This window comes from Schistocerca americana, chromosome 2, assembly GCF_021461395.2.
Source record: "Schistocerca americana isolate TAMUIC-IGC-003095 chromosome 2, iqSchAmer2.1, whole genome shotgun sequence".
NCBI classification, from domain to species: Eukaryota; Metazoa; Arthropoda; class Insecta; order Orthoptera; family Acrididae; genus Schistocerca; species Schistocerca americana.
In genome coordinates, this window is record NC_060120.1 from 473,374,565 (window position 1) to 473,394,732 (window position 20,168).

General features: G+C 37.4%; 1 protein-coding gene across 1 annotated transcript in view; it reads right to left on the reverse strand.

Annotated features, from left to right (window-relative positions):
- The window catches only part of LOC124595268 (DNA topoisomerase 3-alpha), a 181,940-nt gene that overhangs the window by 21,043 nt on the left and 140,729 nt on the right, over positions 1 to 20,168 (reverse strand). The window contains exons 16-17 of the mRNA XM_047133942.1: positions 19,544 to 19,613; positions 6,778 to 6,984 (exon numbers count right to left, since the gene is read on the reverse strand). Coding sequence (XP_046989898.1) covers positions 6,858 to 6,984; positions 19,544 to 19,613 — 197 coding nt within the window. The 3' untranslated portion in view covers positions 6,778 to 6,857. The remainder of the gene's footprint in view (positions 1 to 6,777; positions 6,985 to 19,543; positions 19,614 to 20,168) is intronic.

Sequence of the window (20,168 nt, forward strand, 5' to 3'; positions counted from 1 at the left end):
AAAGCAGAATGGCTAGTAGAAATATTTGAGTCTCAGATGATGGGGGCAAAAAAGTTTTGGATGTTTGACCAGTTCCTCACTTGTTATAGGTTCACTCCTGTTGGCGATAAGAGTCCAGTACAGCTGCTGCACTGTTATCAGCCCCGGACTCGGTTACATCTGCTTTGGCTGACACCAGACCATCTGCTGGCAGCAGAGCCACAACGCCACAATGATTCCCACCTGGCACAGTGGTTTGGGCTTGCAGGTTCGGCCGCTGGCCAAAATGGGGGCTGGTGGTAGTGAAGAGTAGACATGGCTGGCACCTCTACATCATCCACACAGATGGGGGCAGGGTGTCGTGACGTGCTCCAGCTACAACATTGTTTGAGCTGCTGAACACAGGTGCACCTCTGCATTCTCCGTCTGCCTAACTGACTCCTACATTGCGGCTGAAGTCCTCGCCTTCTCCACTGTTGCTCAAATATTTTCACAATTCTCTCCTCTGCTGTGGGTGCCCCCTCAGCTGTCAGGGCCACAGCGGGATCCTGGTTCCTGCACTGTCGCAGCCAATCCCTCTGCTGCTGCCACCTCCATCACAGCTGGTGCCATCAGTTCGCCACCTCTGTCACCTGTTCTGCCACCTTTGCCACAACCTCCTTCGCTATGACCTCCTTTCTTGAGGTTGGACTTGGACAGATACTGCACCTGTTAGCACTTGCACCACTTCCGACTCTATACACTGGTGGCAGGGCATTGCATGACTCAACAACCTACACTGACAATAGAAGAAAAGGAGGAAGAGGAGATTAGTGTTTAACATCCCATCGACAACGATATCATTAGAGACAGAGTAGAAGCTCAAATTAGGGAAGGATGGGGAAGGAAATTGGCCGTGCCCTTTCAAGGGAACCATCCTGGCATTTGCCTGAAGTGATCTAGGGAAATCACAGAAAACCTAAATCAGGATGGCCGGATGCAGGTTTGAACCGTCGTCCTCCCGACTGTGAGTCCAGTGTGCTAACCACTGCGCCACCTCGCTCGGTCTGCTTGCACAAGAATTTGAGGAACTAATTTTTCCAAAAGTTAGAAAAGCTGACCAACATTACATTCACTCCAACAGAAAAGAATATACTAAAGTAGCACTTGATATGGCCCAGTTGCCACCTCATAAGCAAAAGTACATTACTTGTAAAATTGCAAAAATAATACAAACACAAGTAAAATGAGACAGTAGCACCAATATAAGAGCAAAGGCCAATAGTATCATATGTCAGATAAATAACAAGCTTGAAGAACATAATGCAGTTGGTGTAAAATTGGATACAGGAAATACATTGACAATTATGTCAGGAGAAGATTACAATGGAAAAGTAATACGATTTTTCGATCAAAATTATATTAAAAGTATCAAAAGGGCAGGTGTACCTATATGGAAATAGGATGACCTGTGACCTGAGAAGTTGCGATGTTTTATAAACTGGCGTACGTACCAGAACGGAAAGAGGAAGTGTACTCAAAGGTCAACCCACATGCAAGGTATAGTTACTGATCGTAGGAGAAGGGGACAGTATCGTGACAGAAGTCACACATTTTATAGGGATTATTCTGGTATGTTTGAATTCTATGCACATTACGTTTTATGAAAGTTCACGAGTGTCAAAAGGAACACTTTCATGTTCCCCCGAGTTCCTCCAAACTACAACAGAACAGAAACTAGATAACTAGATCACCCGTGTGTCATGAACACCTGGAGTTTTCGATTTGGGGGGGGGGGGGGGGGGGGGGGGTAGAATTGTTGTTGATGTGAAAAAGGGTATATATAAACCTATGTAATAAAAGTATACTCTTAAAATGTGAATTGTTATTATGTGTGATATTAATGTACATAATTATTAGGTATAAAATACCGGATGTTTGATCTGAGGGGGTGGGGGGGGAGGGGTGGGGGGTGGGGGGATATGTAGTGTTTCGAGAACTTCTGCATAAATTCTAGAACCACTCGGCCTTCTACCATCTCGAACACATGATATTTTAAATATAAGTGTGAGAGAGCCTATCTACTATGTGTCACCTGTCTGTGTGTGCAGGTCTGAAGTGTGTAGTGAGAAGACTGTAGACACAGTGGTCGAACGGCACCGATAAGTACTTGTTGGTCTCGCCAAGGAAGTTGTAATGAAAGAACATGGCAACCCCAAGGAACTTCTGTGTTATTCGGTGCTGTTTTATAATTTTGACTATTCTAGTGACGAAAAATACAGTTGAGTTGAAAAAAGATTTTTAGTAACTTTTAACACAGACGTGCTAGGGGCAATACTTGTTCACGATTTCCATGGTTGTTGAATCAACTGTGTGGTAAATGTATCTTAATTTGTGTCTAATGTGAGATGACACGGGTGACTTACAAGAAGTCTAATGTTTATGTGAGAAATGATAATTTTGTTCTTTATGGAAGTTTAAATACACCGACAGTGAACTAAATGTATTCTTCGAGTATCTACTTATTTCACGAGTAGAGAGAGAGAGAGAGAGAGAGAGAGAGAGAGAGAGAGAGAGAGAGAGAGAGAGAGAGAGCATGAGTCATATATATTCCTTTAACTAGCACCATTCTTCAGAGAAGAAGTTTTTGGAGATTGACGTAGTCAGCTATCCAGAGAAGAAGATCATCTGTGCATCCCAAGTAAGTCTACGCGTGTAAAAGAAGTGAGAAGGTTGCAATCCAACTTCACACATTCTTGTCGTCAGAAACACAGAAACATTAGAACCACACTCGATCATCCCCCCCCCCTCCCCCCCCCTCCCCCCCCGCCCCCCCCCCCCCCCCCCCCCCCCGACCACCCGGCCAATTGAAATCTTCAATTGGAATCCCTGCTTTTTATTGCAGATTATGATTACACAGTAAAATCTAAATATGTTTTATCTGAAGCATTTCCTTTGTTTTGCCACATATGGTGCTGTAATTGGGGGAATAGAAATGGGTACATGGTTGTAATTTATGACATGTTATTGAATGGCTCTTGAATATCCAATGGCACATAGGACCTCACCTCCATGCTGCGAGGGTAGGATGCACCAGCATTTCGTAACTTCTAACTGGAACCCCAATTCGCAATGTTGTATTCCTACAACATATCGAACACAGTGCTACGATCTGAATCTACTGGTCAACTAGTTTCTGGGTCCCCATGTTAATAGTTAAGCTAGAGTTAAACATATTACAATAATAGCAATCAAGAGTAAGCAACTGTCTACAATATTCAAACTCTACCAGATCCATGTGTCATATATCCCATTTGGGCTAAATAATATAAGGAAGTGAATGTTCCTTGAGAATGCAAATAATAATCAGTAGAAAAGATATTATTACTTCATAACTATTTCAATAGTAGTAATTTCCTATAATTAAACTGTGAAAGAACATTTCACCCACATCAGTAGTGCTCCACCATAATAATTTACCTAAAATTATCATTATCTTCCTACTGTAATGGATATTATATATAAAAACAAAGATGAGGTGACTTACCGAACAAAAGCGCTGGCAGGTCGATAGACACACAAACAAACACAAACATACACACAAAATTCAAGCTTTCGCAACAAACTGTTGCCTCATCAGGAAAGAGGGAAGGAGAGGGGAAGACGAAAGGAAGTGGGTTTTAAGGGAGAGGGTAAGGAGTCATTCCAATCCCGGGAGCGGAAAGACTTACCTTAGGGGGAAAAAAGGACAGGTATACACTCGCACACACGCACATATCCATCCACACATACAGACACAAGCAGACATATTTCCTTTTTTCCTTTTTTTCCTTTTTTCCCCCTAAGGTAAGTCTTTCCGCTCCCGGGATTGGAATGACTCCTTACCCTCTCCCTTAAAACCCACTTCCTTTCGTCTTCCCCTCTCCTTCCCTCTTTCCTGATGAGGCAACAGTTTGTTGCGAAAGCTTGAATTTTGTGTGTATGTTTGTGTTTGTTTGTGTGTCTATCGACCTGCCAGCGCTTTTGTTCGGTAAGTCACCTCATCTTTGTTTTTATATATAATTTTTCCCACGTGGAATGTTTCCTTCCATTATATTGATTACTGTAATGGATACCTAGATAGAGTTATTGAGAGCCAGTTGTGCCTAAATGCATTAATACTCCTCCTGTGTACTTCAAGTCAAATCACTGGTACATTCCTTGCTAAATTGTGCTACTGTCTTGTATCTTATCTGCAAAACAGTAGCATAAAGTAAAGTCAACCCACATAATTAACTCTATGAATCATGCTAGTACTGGGTACAATTTTGCCTAATTAGGCTGGCAACGGTTTCTTTTTATGCAATTAAATTTTACCTGACTACTAATAGAACCTTGGTTCGACTCCCGTTTAGCTTGCTACTGCTTCCTTTTAATACAAATCTTTAGCGGAACAAAATTAGTGTGATACCTTACGATTACACATCGTAATATTCACAAAACCATAAATTCTTTCACAGGAATAACATTATCAGCATACTACTAATATAACAGCAGCTGGTAGTGTTATAATTTTTTGAGGTATTTTAATGTCTTCTGTTAAAATGAACACCCTGTATACAGTTTAATTAAAGTTCATTTCATATTTACTAGAAGCATAAGTTTATAGACAATAAACAAATGTGAGGTAGAGACAGTCACCATGTATGCAAAATGTAATGTTTCATTTAATGGTATACAGTCAAAACACATTTCACAGGCTTTACAGGAGTGTTTTGTTTACTATGATTAGTTTCATTTGGTTACTTCTTATGACATATTTTGAGGCAATTCTGTGAATTCAAGAAGAATATTTTTAGCACAGAAAAGGACACTCAAAACAATAAGCAGAGTCAATTGAAAATTTTTGTGAAGCCCATTGTTTGAAGCACTTTGGAATTCTACTTATTTACTCAAGTCAGGAGCATACACATATGATTCTATAAATTTACAGTTTAAGATGTGGAAATAGAAAGAATTTACACACACACACACACACACACACACACACACACACACACACAGAACTGAAATATCAAATAGTCTTCGCCCATAAACAAGCAGCTGCTATGGCCTTGCCTCGCACCTTTAACAATTCTTCATAGCAAGAATCAGAGCAACATAAACAGTAGTACAGATGTTTCACTGTCTGTACTTATCTACACTGACACCGCGTTGTCGTTTGTATCATCATTTCATTATGTTGTCCTTAGATTTGTCAATGCCCATTTGTAACCTGTTCAGTGATCTCCAAGTCGTTCAGTAACTCCATGCTATTTGGGTGCAAAACAATGCTCCAACTTGATACCATTGCAAATCACTGACCATTTTCTTCTTATCTGTCCATTCCAAAGGAACTGTAGCATTCCCTAAGTGAATACTCAACTGACAGATGTTTTGCATTTTGATAATGCTTCTGTAAACAATTATCAGGAAGCCAGGTGGTATTCTGCAAGTTTCAATTTTTATCACCACCACCACCATCATTGTCATCAGTGGACTGGATCCACAAATAATTCAACAAATACCCAAGAGAGGCAGAAACCTGTGTATAGGATCTTTTTGATGTAAGTGATAATACAAGGCAGGTTCAAAAAATAGCATAACTTTTTTAAACAATACTTTCATTCGATGAACAGAAGTTTAGTCCTTGTTACCTTCATAATGCTTTTTCCCTCTAATCACACACTTATCTCAGCAGTGTTTCCATTTCACCATGCAGTTCTGGAAAAGTTCTCCTAAAATGTAATTCTATGCCAATGAGAAACTCTCCTTCAGGTCATTAATACCTTCATAATGGGACACACTCAGCACAGACTGTAATTATGGAAACAAGAAAAAAATGCACTAAACGATGCCTGCGGAAAAGGGTGGCTGGAAGATAGTCTCTTGTTTTTAGCACAAAAAACACACACTGAGGAAGCTGACTGGAAAGGCATGTCATCATGATGACAGAACCCCAAGTTGTCTTGCTACAACTGTGTTCACTCTATATGATCTGTGTGTGTGTGTGTGTGTGTTTATGCAAATCCTGCTCTGCAACAGACAATGACTGGTATTGGCAAGATAACCGATTTTTGGAATGGTTCATCTTTGCCTGACAAATGAATTGGGAGAACTGTTCCTAACACTGCATTGGACACAAAGTATTATTTCCACAAGTTAATTTCAAGAGTTAAAATGTTTCTACAAATGATTTCCCCACTTCCATGCAAAAATTTCAACTTGCTAGATCAAAACTAAACAAGGAATCAACAGTGTTGTTACGTAGGAGGCCCATCGCTATGTTGCTTGACTGCCAAATAAAACAGTTCTTTTTGACACATCACATTCTCGGACAAGCTTATTTTTAAGTATTTTTTTAACTTTTATGTGCACCCCTAATTCTACTGATTTCATACTTCCAAGGCATCTCTCATATACCGTCCATTATAAAAGTGCAGTATTTTCTAATGAGTGTTTTATGCAGAAAAGCCCAAAGGGACTGAAATACACATTGCTTATATAGAGCACATCAATTGGCTATCAGTAAAACATCAACATGCTACTTCTATAATAAAAAAAAATTTAACATATAATATTATAACTTGAAATAATCAACAACCTGCTCTTTAAACAAATAAAAAATTAATAGGGATACTTACCAAAGATCTACTAACAATGCTTTATTTGTAATGACTTAATTGTTATATAATAGTATCAGCTCAGAGATGCTTCAATATAAACATAAAAATGAAAGCTTACTTAGCACAAAACCTATTCACACTGCTTTACTGCAGCAAAATTTATGGTAAAACATACCTGCATTAGTTTGCCAACTTGTGGATGCCCCACTATTATTTCCATTCCATTTACTTCCTCTACTACCCCAGTCATTATTACTAGTGCCCCCCTCTGGCTGTATTTGGCTCATCAACCCACTGGAAGAAGTTGCAGCGTTCATTTGGTGGTTTTGGGCAACAGTAAAATTGGCGGCCCTTGTTTGGTGTATCTTTTTGAACAGTTCGCCTGCGGAAGATTTGAAAAACTGCATGAAGAAATTCAGATATGTTTATTTCAACATAAATACTGCAACAATCAAACAAGTTATTCAGTAACTTTCTTAGCAAGAAACATGGAAAGAAAAAACCGTGCTCTCTATCCTTTATAAAGAGGGAGAAAGGGATAACGTAGATAATTTTAGACCTATTTCTATGCCATCAGTGTTTGCAAAAGTTATTGAAAAGGCTGTGTACGTAAGGATAATTGATCGTTTATACCACACGATTTGCTATCAAATGTACAGTTCAGCTTTAGAAGTCGTTTCACAACTGAAAATGCTATATTCTCTTTTCTCTGTGAGGTACTGGATGGGCTAAACAAAAGGTTTCAAATGCTTGGCATATTTTTTGATTTAACTAAGGCATTTGATTGTGTTGATCACAAAATATTGCTCCAGAAGTTGGACCATTACAGAATACAGGGAGTAGCTCACAATTGGTTCACCTCTTACTTTAGCAACAGGCAGCAAAAGATCATTATTCACAATGTTGATAATGGCTGTGATGTGGGGTCTGAGTGGGGTATTGTCAAGTGGGGGGCACCCCAGGGATCAGTGTTGGGGCCACTCCTGTTCCTTATTTATATAAATGATATGCCCTCTAGTATTACGTGTAACTCTAAAATATTTCTGTTTGCTGATGACACTAGCCTGGTAGTAAAGGATGTTGTGTGCAACATTGACTTGGTTTCAAATAATGCAGTACATGACTTAAGTTCATGGCTTGTAGAAAATAAACTAATGCTAAATCACAGTAAGACTCAGTTTTTACAGTTTCTAACACACAATTCAACAAAACCTGATGTTTTAATTTCACAGAACGGGCATATGATTAGTGAAACGGAACAGTTCAAATTTCTAGGTGTTCAGATAGATAGTAAGCTGTTGTGGAAAGTCCACATTCAGGATCTTGTTCAGAGACTTAATACTGCCATTTTTACTATTCGAACGGTATCAGAAGTAAGTGATTGTTCGACACGAAAATTAGTCTACTTTGCTTATTTTCATTTGCTTATGTTGTATGGTATTATATTTTGGGGTAACTCTTCCCATTCTAAAAGGATATTTGTGGCTCAGAAACAGGCGATTAGAGCAATACGTGGTGTGAGTTCACGAACCTCTTGTTGACCCCTGTTCACGAGTCTGGCCACTCAATATGTATATTCCTTATTGTCGTTTCTTGTTACCAATATTAGTTTATTCCCAATAAAAAGCAGCTTTCACTTGGTTAATACTGAGCAGAAATCAAACCTGCATTTGGATCAGACTTCCCAAATTCTTGTGCAAAAAGGTGTGCAGTATACTGCTGCATCCATTTTCAACAAGCTGCCACTCGAATTCAAAAATCTTAGCAGTAATCCATGCGCTTTCAAATCAAAACTGAAGACTTTCCTCATGGGTCACTCCTTCTATTCTGTCGAGGAGTTCCTTGAAAAATTAAGCTGATTCTTATTGCATTGCTGATAGTGTTTACTTAAACTTATGGACTGACTTTTTTCAGGTTCATGAACATTTATTTTTATCTGTTATTATTTCTATGTTGTAATTTCATGTACTGACACGTTCCATGACCTTGGAGATTTGCTCCTTAATTTGGTCCTATGGAATTTGATGTGTAAATAAATAAATAATAACAAAGTTGATTCCACTTGAAATTATGATACACAAAGGGAGGACACCTAATTTTTAGGTTACCTGAGACATCAAGAGAGAACAGTGTAGCATGAGATTATTTGGAGAGAAGTAATGTCATATACAAGTTACGAAAATTTTGTACATGGAAACATCACTCATACATATCTTGGATTGTTTAAATAAGTACCATCAGTGCAATATCGTAACTAGAGGCGAGGGATGGAGGTGGAGGGGAGGGGAGGACTGCAATGTGGTGGCAGTGGTGATGAGGGTGAAAAATCTCAGCCCGGTAATGAAAGATTGTGCTATTATTGTCAACATTGCACCTTATTTTTGATAAGGTCCCCTTTTAGGATTAATGCACTTTCAATCAAAATTTTTGTTGATACTACATTGCATCTTGAAATTAACATCCTGGAAGGGCTTAAAAACACCTATCTACTGCTGCCATAAGCTCTTAACAGAATTCATACATTTTCCAGCTAAATCAGTTCATCAGTTGTGAGAATAGCTGGATGTCAGAGGATGCAAAATCTAGTGAACAGAGTGAATGTTCCAGCAATTCATACTTCAAATCCCTAAGTTTTCCCTTTACCAAGGCAACTTTCAATATTCATATTATTATTTTTTTTCTTTCTTTTTAAAGCCCAAGCCTTAAAAAAATCCTTTTTGTTACCAGAAAGTACTGACCATAACCTTTCCAGCAGGTGAAATCAACTTTTTTTGTCAGCATTCATCAAATATATCACCCATTTTAAAAAAGATTTCATATTGTAAATTCTTCAACTGATGATGATGAGCACTGGGTAGACCAATCGTCTGATGCAAGTTTTCTTAGTTGATGCCAGTTTCGTGACTCGTGTGTCAATGTGGATGCAATGATGATGAGGATAACACAATACCTAGTCCCCCAAGTGGGGAAAAATCTCCGACCCTGCTGGGAATCGAACCCGAACCCCGACATTCTCCGTGCTGACCGCTCAGCTATGGAGATGGACATTCTTCAAATAAACACACCACATTTTTTTTCTTCTGATGTGGCTTTTGTGTCAGCTATTCGTCAAGTCAGTACCTTGGTATGCGCTTTCTCAGTGTTCTCATCTGGAGCTGAGGTTCAGCAATACTTTCACTTGATCTATCCATTTCTTAACAATTGAAAATTAAAGAGGAAACCCCTTACGAACATTCACCGGGCTTGAATTGCCATTGGTAATAAGCAAGCCAGCACAATGAATTTTACGATTGTACAGTATTTCGGTTAATCCATTTAAACAATAAAACCATTAAACAATGCATAACACAAAACTTCTACACATCAGGTTGAAACTGTACATAACTTACTGCATGACATGTACAAACATTACACAAAATTTCATCAAGATTCATCTATCATCTTTGACAGGCTAAGACTTTTCACTTTGTTCTTGTATAAGGAGTGACCCATTGTAACTAGAAATCATTTCCTGCAAGTAAAGGGACAGTAGGAATAGTTTCTCTTAGGTGCCTCTACTTACATACTGTACTAAATTAGCTGAGAGTATTTTAACACTATTTGATAATGCACTAACATTAAGTTCAAGTAAAAAATCAGTGATAAAAGACAGTGCTGGGGTTATGACCCAAAAATCAAGACACAATCGGGCCAGTGAAAGATTGTTTCATTACCACAACAAAACAAAACAAAACTGGAGAGTAGTAACATGAAAACGGTGGTTTGTGTGTGTGTGTGTGTGTGTGTGTGTGTGTGTGTGTGTGTGTGTGTGTGTGTGTGTGCGTGTGTGTGAGTGTGTGAGTGTGAGTGTGTGTGTGATGATAGTCCACCATCAATTTGTTGCCCCCAGATAAGACAGTTCAAGAGCATTACTACGTTCTAGTGCAAAAACAACTGAACGAAGCACTGTGGGAAAACAACCGGCATTGTGGATTGTATCCTACACCACAAGAACACTTTCGGCCTGATAGTGTTAAGTGACAAAGTTTTTTGGGTAAAAACAAAATGAAAATGGGTTTTGCCCATCCTACTCACCAAATCTGGCCCCTTGAATCTTTTTCCAGTCCATTAGAACAGAAATGTAACTAAAAGTGATGTGTTTTCAAAAGACAGAAAAAAAATTGCTGAATATGTTGAACTACAATTATTAAAAGAAGTATTCTGACTTAAATGACAATTAATTGCAGTTGATGGTTGGTCAACTGATACAAAATAGTATTTACGTTGAGTCATCCAGCTAGAACAACCATCACTATCACCCTCCACCACAGAAAGGAGTTCTAATTACATATGTTTCCCCTTGTGGGTGAGAAGAGTTAGGTTGCTAAACCTTTTGTTTCCCCCTGTGGGTGAGAAGAGTTAGGTTGCTAAACCTTCCTGCAGAAGCCGTGAGAGAACTTGTTGATCAGTGACATTAACAATTTCTCCTATTCAATAACAAGGTTCAATTCCATGTCAGTCATCATATTTTCCATGCCAATTTTATTTTTCCCACTCTGTACTTATGCAACTACCAATATTTCATAATGTTTCTGTCTGAAATGGGTAGAAAAGTTTTCAAAATTTCAATTACTTTATATTGAGAATCATAGCTTACTTATGTGTTAAGATGGACATATTAGAACTTTAGCCACAACATGACAAAATAGTGGGGAGAGCCTCATTTGACCGGTTGGAGATGTCAGGAGGCAAATTTAAAATTTTTAACTTTTGAATTTTTTCCCGACATTTAAACAGCTGATGAATGAAGATATATATGACTGTAATAATACAATTACATAAAAAATTAACATACTTAAACTTCACACAAATGTGAACCATGCAAGGAATTAAACTGTTCAAGAAATATAGACGTGTGTATAAACAGCCAATTGGAACATTTCTTAGTGGAGTGGAGATGTGAAATACCATTGCAGCCACTGGTGAGTTTTGGGACGAGATAAGGAGCAGGTGTGGGAGAGTCCAGAAGAATATCACCACAGTAGGTCTGCTGCAGCACAAGCAGTCACAGCCACACCACACGACTCTCACAGACTCCAGCTGCAGTTACTAGTGTTTAACAATGGTGTCATCTGAGGTGATGCTTCTCAGATGCCACTCTTGAGGGGAATGATGGCTATCTGTTTAAAGCTTCATTAGTTCAGTACACATTAAAATTCAAAGGAGTGATTTAACTGTGCAAAGAAGTGTAGCATGGTTCATCATGCCCTTGTTGTTGATGATATATTTTTCAAATCAATGCCTTTATTTCCTACAGCAAAATAAAATCTTAGTTCTACACGTTTTTACTCCCTTCCAAACTTTCTTCAAAAATGATTTCTGATAACAAGCAGCTAGGAGGTAAACCTTTCCTGGAATTGACTCACTGAGCCAGGGCAGAGTGTGAGATAAGTGCCTGTGAATATCATTACAGAACTGTGGCTAGCAAAGTGTGTCCGCCCTGAACCATTACACTAGTTTTGATCATATTTTCTGATTACATAACTCTGTCATATCAACTGTAAAAATAATGGTGAGACATTTTTTTACTAATTTAAATTGGGCTCTAATTCTTTTGACACACTGAGAATCACATTTTGGTGTTGATGTTGGATTTATTGTGCTCAATTTGAAGTGTACTTTAGACTCCTCTCGTTAGCATCTCCCAGGTCTCCCAGGAGTGAGAGGAATGTAAACAGTTATTGATGAATCTCTATATTCTGATGTCACTATAACATAACAATTCTCACACAGCTCGTGCGTAGAAAGTGCTTTCCGGCCGTCTCTTGCTGCAAGCCTGTTACTTAGCAACAGACAGTTTTTGTTCACAGTTTTAAGAAACAGTAGATGTTTGGAAAAGCCAACTGTGTGTCCATTGACCACAGAGGGATGTCCACTTCCTCTTTAGCCAATAATTTCATATTTACAATAATGATGATGGTATTGTACCCTGTGTAACACCATGATAAAAGGAAGTCTGATTGCCATATTATTTCCCTGGTATCAGGGAAAAGATTGTTATGTAGCATTTCAACGCCAGCTACAGCAGAACATGAACAGAGACAGTACGCACTGTCATAGCAGTATGATTTTGTCAAGCAGATTCCCAATATTTAAAAGATACCATGAAATTGTTACAATTTATCAAAATAATTCTCTTTATATGCTATAAATTTAATCTTATTTTACTACGAACATTATGTGAATGAACTGTGAACTTTTGCAACAGAATACAGAAAGAAGTTGAAAAAAATTTAACTTTTCCACAACTTCCTTAATTATGTACAAGTATGAATCACTCTACACAGATCTTTTTAAATGAGCCAAACTGATTGTTTATTAGCTATTATCTAAGAATGGTGGAGAAAGTGAAATAACAGGTTTTGTATCCCATTACCTCTAACATATACACTCTGGAGGAGCGGCTGCAAAGGGCGCCTCTTCTCCAATTGAGGAGCACCCTAAACTTATGCTGGCAGTAGCTCCAAAATGCCTTGGAGATTGGCAACCTCATTGTAATAATAGCCTATATATGGACTGTAACTTTAAACCAGCACCAAAACAGGTCAGGGGATACCTTGCAGGTGACCTGTAGTTCTGTTCAGGGGCTGCTGGAGGAACTTTGAGAAGAGAACAACTATTTCTGATGCATCTAAAGTGGGCATCATTAACATTTGATTTGATTTGATTTTTTATTGGTCCAGTTTTATCATATAGCACAAATTGTACAATTGATATTGGACAGGTCAGAGATAAGTTACAATAATACATAGTATTAGCAATTAAAATTAGGTACCTTCTACAATTAATTTTGTTACTTATTCAGAAATTCTCTGACAGAATAGAAACAGTGCTTTATTAGAAATGCCTTTAGTTTAGCTTTAAATATTGGATGAGTAGTATTTTTTATTTCCTCTGGTATCTTATTGTGTAGTATTACACCAATGTTAATTATGCTCTGATAGGTGGTTGTTCTGTGATATTTTTGATGTATATTTGATTCCCTTCTGGTACTGTAGTTCTGTACACTTTTGTTCTGTAGCAGTTTGCCTGTTTTCAGGAGGTAGTCCCTACTGAACAAGATAGTTTCAAAAATTAATAAACTTGGAACATTTAGAACACCAAGCTCAGTAAAATGGGATTTACAGGACTCCATCTTTTTAAGGCCACAAATTATTCTTAAAGCTCTATTTTGCATTCTAAAAACCTTTACACTGTGAGTTGAGTATCCCCAGAAAATTATCCCATATCAGATTAGTGAGTGGAACTGTGCGTAGTATGCCTGCAGTACTGTTGTTTTGCTTGTTGTAGCCTTTAAAATTCTTAGGCCATAGCACACAGATGATAGTTTTCTACACAAGTTATTTAAATGTGTGTCCCACTTGAAGTCTTGCTGAACCCAAAGACCCAAGAATTTTGTGACACTTACATGTTCTAGGGGATCATTTTTTAATTGGGCTTGAATAGACATTTGATTAGTTCGAGGAATTAAATGAAAATCGACACACACAGTTTTTTCAGTATTTACAATGAGTTTGTTTTTTGTGAACCGCTCAGAAAGTCTTTTCATAGAACTTTCTGCTGTGGACCGCAAATTTTCTGGACTGGATCCAGTGAGCAATATGCTGGTGTCATCGGCAAACAGGATAGTTTTTGTAGGATTCATATATTCAACTAAGTCGTCCACATAAATCAAGAAGAGTAGTGGACCTAAGATTGAGCCCTGTGGTACACCATATTTTATTGATAATTCCCTAGAAAGAAAGAGGTTGTTTCTTGTTTTATTCATTTTGTTGAATTCATACTGAATGATACCTTCTGCCTGCGGTGTTTTAGATATGAACACAACCAGCTATGTGCTACACATCTTACTCCTCGTCTTTCTAATTTTTCGAGCAGAATGTAATGGTCCAGGACATCGAAGGCTTTTGATATAACTAGAAAAATACCTGCAGCTAATTTATGTTGATCAAGGGATTTTAAAATGCAGTCTAAGAATTCGGAAATTGCTGTATGTGTAGATTTAGACTTTCTAAAACCATGTGGTTGTACTGTAAGAGGTGCATATTTATTTATGAAACTTAAAAGCCTGTCACAGAAGAGTTTTTCTAGAATTTTTGAGAAGGAACTTAACTGTGACACAGGTCGGTAGTTTGATATTTTTTCAGAAGAACCTTTTTTTAGCAGTGGTGAAACTTTTACTATTTTAAAAATATCTGGGAATACACCAGATTTTAAAGAGAGGTTGAAAATTTTTGCCAAGGGGTTTGCTATGTGGTGAGCACATGCTTTTAATATGAAATCAGGTACTTCATCAAGACCACTTGACATTTTATTGCTTAATGATTTAATTTTACTTACAATTTCATTGGGGTTTGTTTCATACACACACATAGAAGCATTGAAGGTCACTGACTTGCTGGAGAAACTTGGGACTGGTCCTTGACGGTGTACTTGAATGAGGTCTTCAGCTAGTGAGGTGAAGTTTTCATTGAATTTTTCCACAACTGAATTTGGGTCTGTGACTTTTGAGCCTTCTAGTGTTAATGATACATTCTTTTTCTTTGGCACTGAACTACAAGTTTCTTTCTTTATAACTCTCCACGTGGATCTCATTTTGTTAGATGAGTTTCTTATCAAATTGTCATTCCACATAATTGTTGCCTCTTTGACTACTCTACCATAGATTCTTTTGCAGGCTTTTGAATAATCTGCGATTTCTTGGGTTACTCTATATTTCTTACAAGAGTACGGCAGAAATCTGTTTCTCTCACTGGAAATTTTTATGCCTTTAGTTACCCATTGCTTATTATTGTTAGGTTTTACTGTTTCTACTACTTTTGGAAATGCTACATTAAAATAGTGAAGAAAGATGCTCTGAAAACTCATGTACATGCTATCAACATTGTTCTGAGTCGCGATGCTTTCCCAGTTCTCCTTCGCCTGTAAGAGATTAAAAATTCTAATGTTATCTTCAGGAAAGGTTCTTTTTTCAACTACTTTTCCGGAACTGCTACTACTTGTTGGCATTTCTATACACAGCAGCTGTGCCTCATGATCACTATAACCCATGCTCAGTACTCTGCTTGTGAATCTGTAAGTTGTTTCTGAGATGAATATTTGGTCAATAATGGAATTTGTGCATTCTGTTAATCTTGTTGGACAGTGTATTGTGGGGATCATATTGAATGTGTTGGTCATATTTATCAAAGCATCTCTGCCGCTGCTGTCTTTTGAAAAATCAATATTGAAATCCCCACAAAGCACTATCTTCATATTTAGTGTACTGATCTTGTTCAGCAGAACCTCTAGTTTATTCATGAAGACTGACAGGTTTCCACTTGGTGCTCTATATATGTTAATAACTATGAAATTAAGCTCTGGCAGTTTGGTAATGGAAAGTTCAAAGTCTTTTTCAATTGAGTCAATATAACTTTTACTGACATCACAGAACTTGATTTGTTCTTTCACAAAGATAGCAGAGCCACCATGTTTGGAAAACTCTCAGCTAAAATGACTTGCTAATCTATATCCTGAGATTGAGGTTAATTTTACTTTGTCATTTCGTAGCCAATGTTCAATAATGCAAATTACGTCTATGTTTAGTGCATACTGGAGTAGTGCTTCCAACATGGAAATTTTATTTGTGAGTGACTGAACGTTATGGTGTAGTACAGCAAAATCTGGGTACTTAGTAACTTTAGTTGAAATGGTTTCTGATTCTTTATCTAATGGCATTTCTAATACAGCACTTACCCTAAAAAATTTTCTGTATCTTTCTTGTGTGTGGTGTCTGTTCACTGGTGGCAATCAGCAGGTGAGTTAACTTCTGGAGCTTGTATAAGTTTTGCTTCATCCACATCTGCCTTCTTCGGTTTAAACAATTTCGTAATTTTCGTTTGGCTGACAACTTGATTGATTGTTTCTTGCCTAATCAGTTTAAACCACTTCATAATTTGCGTTTGGCCGATGGCACAGCTTGGAACTCGTCTAAAGCACTTCTTAATCTCCGTTTGTTTGTCACTTACACTTTTTTCTTCACTCCTCTTCGAAATGCGAGTACATATTTTTTCGGCTAGTAATGATCCTGACTGTGAAGCCAGAAGAGCTGAGTGATTTCATGGAGAAGGAGAATGTTGAGGTTTAGGGAAGTCAAGTGGAAGAGAAGAGGGAGGAGGGGAAAAGGGAAAAGGTAATCACTTTATTGGAGGAGCGGATAACAGGTTAAAATGGAGCAGATGTAATAGTAAAACCAACTCGAAAACAAAAGCGACAGGGTAATGAAGATATGACTGAGGGAAAGTAATGGAGTGAAGGACATCATCCGTGTATAAACATCACATACAAAAAATAAAGAGGACAACATAGGGAATTCCTAGAAAGATTTCTACAATAGAATTACAGGTGTAGAAATGACAGTGATGGCTGACATAAATGCCCATGTGTGAAATGAAAGTATAGGGAAGGAAGAGGTAATTGGTTTCTATGGGTATGGGGAAAAGAATGATGAAGGGGAGTAACTGGCTGATTTTTTGAAAGAAATGGTTTGATTATGGGTAATACTTGATTCACGAAGAAAAGATAAAGTTGACTACTACCTGGTGGAAAAGCAAAACTGTGGACAGTTAATGGATGTAACTGCACTCCCAGGAGAAGCTTTTGATAGAGACTATCAAGAAGTGATAGTAAAGATGTGGATGGGTAAAATGTGAAGAATGAAGGCAGTTAGAGAGAAGAAAATAAAAGCATGAAGACTAAAAGAAAAGAAGATATAGGAAAAGTTCTAGGAAATACTTAAGCTTGAAATCTCAAGCACTGAATGGGATAAGTTCAAAGAGTGCACTTGTAAGCTTTGCAGGGAACTCCAGAATGTCTGGACAAAGGATAAAGAGACACCATGGTGAAATGAGCAGTTGAAGGAAGCAGTTAAAAAATGGAAGCAAGAATGGAACAGACACAAAAAGAAGGAAAAGAGTGTTGTTCGGGTAAAAGACTGCTACACTGACTACTTGAAGTAAGATGAATGAAAGAACTTACACAAAGCTGGTGAAAGGAGGGAGTGGAGAGCTCATAACATAACCAGAGGAGATAAGGATAAGAGGAAGAGAATATGTTGACAAACTACTAAATTTGAAAAATAGTGATAAGAAGAGAATAGATTTACAGTGGCAACCTATACTTGAAAGAAGAGAAACATATTACAATTTTTGGAGTGGAACTACCAGTTAGAAGAATAATGAAGGCAGTTGGACCTACTGGGCTACAATTGTTATATAGATTGCTAAGGTGCATATGGACACAGAAATGTATGCCCAAATAAAGGAGAAAGAGAATAATAATACACAGTTCAGAATGGTGAATACAACAGTGATAACTAAAGTGGAGGGTCAGTTTGAAGAGGTGCAGTATGGCTTTTGACATGGCCACGAGTATAGTTGGAAGAACTGATTGGATTAAGTATGTTAAGGGGCTGAGACTAGGAAGAGTGGTTTCACCATTATTATTTATAATAGTGTTGGGCAAAAATGTGAAAAAAATAAACAACACAAGCTTATAGAGGAAGGAAGACGAAATTTTGCTATTTGCCAAAATTTCTGTGTTGTGGACAACTAACATTAAAGATGCACAAAAACAACTGGCCATATTACATGAAAAATAGACAAATATGACACAAAATGCAGCATGGAGAAAAGCAAGACTATCGCAATAACTAGAGAATACAGAGAAGGAAAAAGACAAATTAATATTAAAGTGCTGGAAATTGAAATTGTGGAGAACTTCAAATATTTAGTAAGTGAGGTAACGCAGAATTCAAACACAAAATAGTTCAACAGGGCAATGCATTTTACCAGTGTGTGTGGGGCTTAGTCAAGGGGAGGGAGGTACCAATGAAGTGAAAGGAAGTGCTGTAAAAGATGTACTTTGCACCCATAATGACATATGTATAGGAGACCTGGACAATGAAAAGAAGAGAAAAGAGTAGAATTTAGGCTAAAGAAATGAAATTACTAAGAGACATGTTTGGGAAAACAAGGAGAGGCAGTGTGAGAAATGATTATGTAAGCAAGGCAATTGGGGTAGAAAAGTTGAATGACAGAATTGAGAAGCATACGCTGAAATGGTTTGGACTTGTAAAGAGAATGGAAAATGGAAGAATACCAAAACAAATTATGGAGGTCAAGTTTGAGCAGAGACCCACAGCAAGATGGATTGAGTAGATCAAGACCAGAATAAGAAGAAGGAATCTGGACTGGAACAAAACAATTACAGAAGAATATTGGTGGAAAAGACAGGGATTGATGGAGAAGTAACAAGACTGTCTCAACCTGGGCTGATTTTGGATAGAGGGAAATGGAGATGAACACAATTTAAGAATTTACTCTGCATTCTATGACGAATTAAGTTCTCACAAAGTTAAATAAAGACTTATAATAAAGATAATTCAACAGGGAAAACTCTGTCAAATCAGGACCATTGAATAAATGTTCACAGTCGGTAGATTCAGCATTTTTCATTCATCTAACTATTATTTAATTTGCTTAATCAAACATGCAGTATCAACCTTACTTAATCTAATGTAGATAAATTTACTATTTTCATTTTACCTTCCATTATTTTATTTTATTTTATTTGCAGATCGTCAGTGAAACATATGATACAGGAAAGTCTACATTCAGATAGCACAAGACAAAAACAAGAAAATGGGTGTAATGTGGTAACTGCTCAAAATGAGTAGTGGAAACATTGCTGAATTTGCCATTAAAAACTAGTATTTTCTTACAGTTACACTGAAATATTATGGCGACTGCAATATTTTATTAATGTGTGGGTGGCATAAATAACATTACTTAGCAATATCAATAATGTGTGGGTGGTATAAATCACATTATTTAGCAATGTAAAATAAATAAAAAGAAACATACATTACAGCAGACTGTCCACAGTTACAGCACACTTCAGTGTCTCCTGAATTTTCAGTCTCTCTGCCAGGACCTGTGAAATATGTAAGAATAAGAAAGTAAGGAAATGCATCAGTTCAAATGCTGTACTGGCACAAACTCTTTTACAGTAAACTTTATGTAACAAATATCTTAGCAAGGACACAAACTACAGTGGATAAATTTTGTGGAAGCATTTTCTAGACTACTGATATCAACTGTTAAATCCTCGTACTTTAAATGACAAACAACCCCATGTACAAAAAAAAATACATAAAAATCCAGTACCAAATGATCTTGTTTGATGGTTGCAACACTAAAATCTCATTGTCTGACCATGCATTTTCCATGTTTAGTATGAACATGAAGTGGGTATACTATGAAGAAAATAAATCACTCTCACAGATTGTTGGTCTCAAAGGGTTTTTTATTAATGAAGGAAATGAATTTCCTGAGACCGTGATCACTGTGAATATTTTGTGGATAAAACCACCGAGAATACTTTTCTTTATTATACTGTTTTGTTACTGCTATCATCAGATATCTGCAATTAAGGATATAAAGAGCAACAGGTGTTTGTTATACAAAAGCAAGCTACAAAAGATGAAAA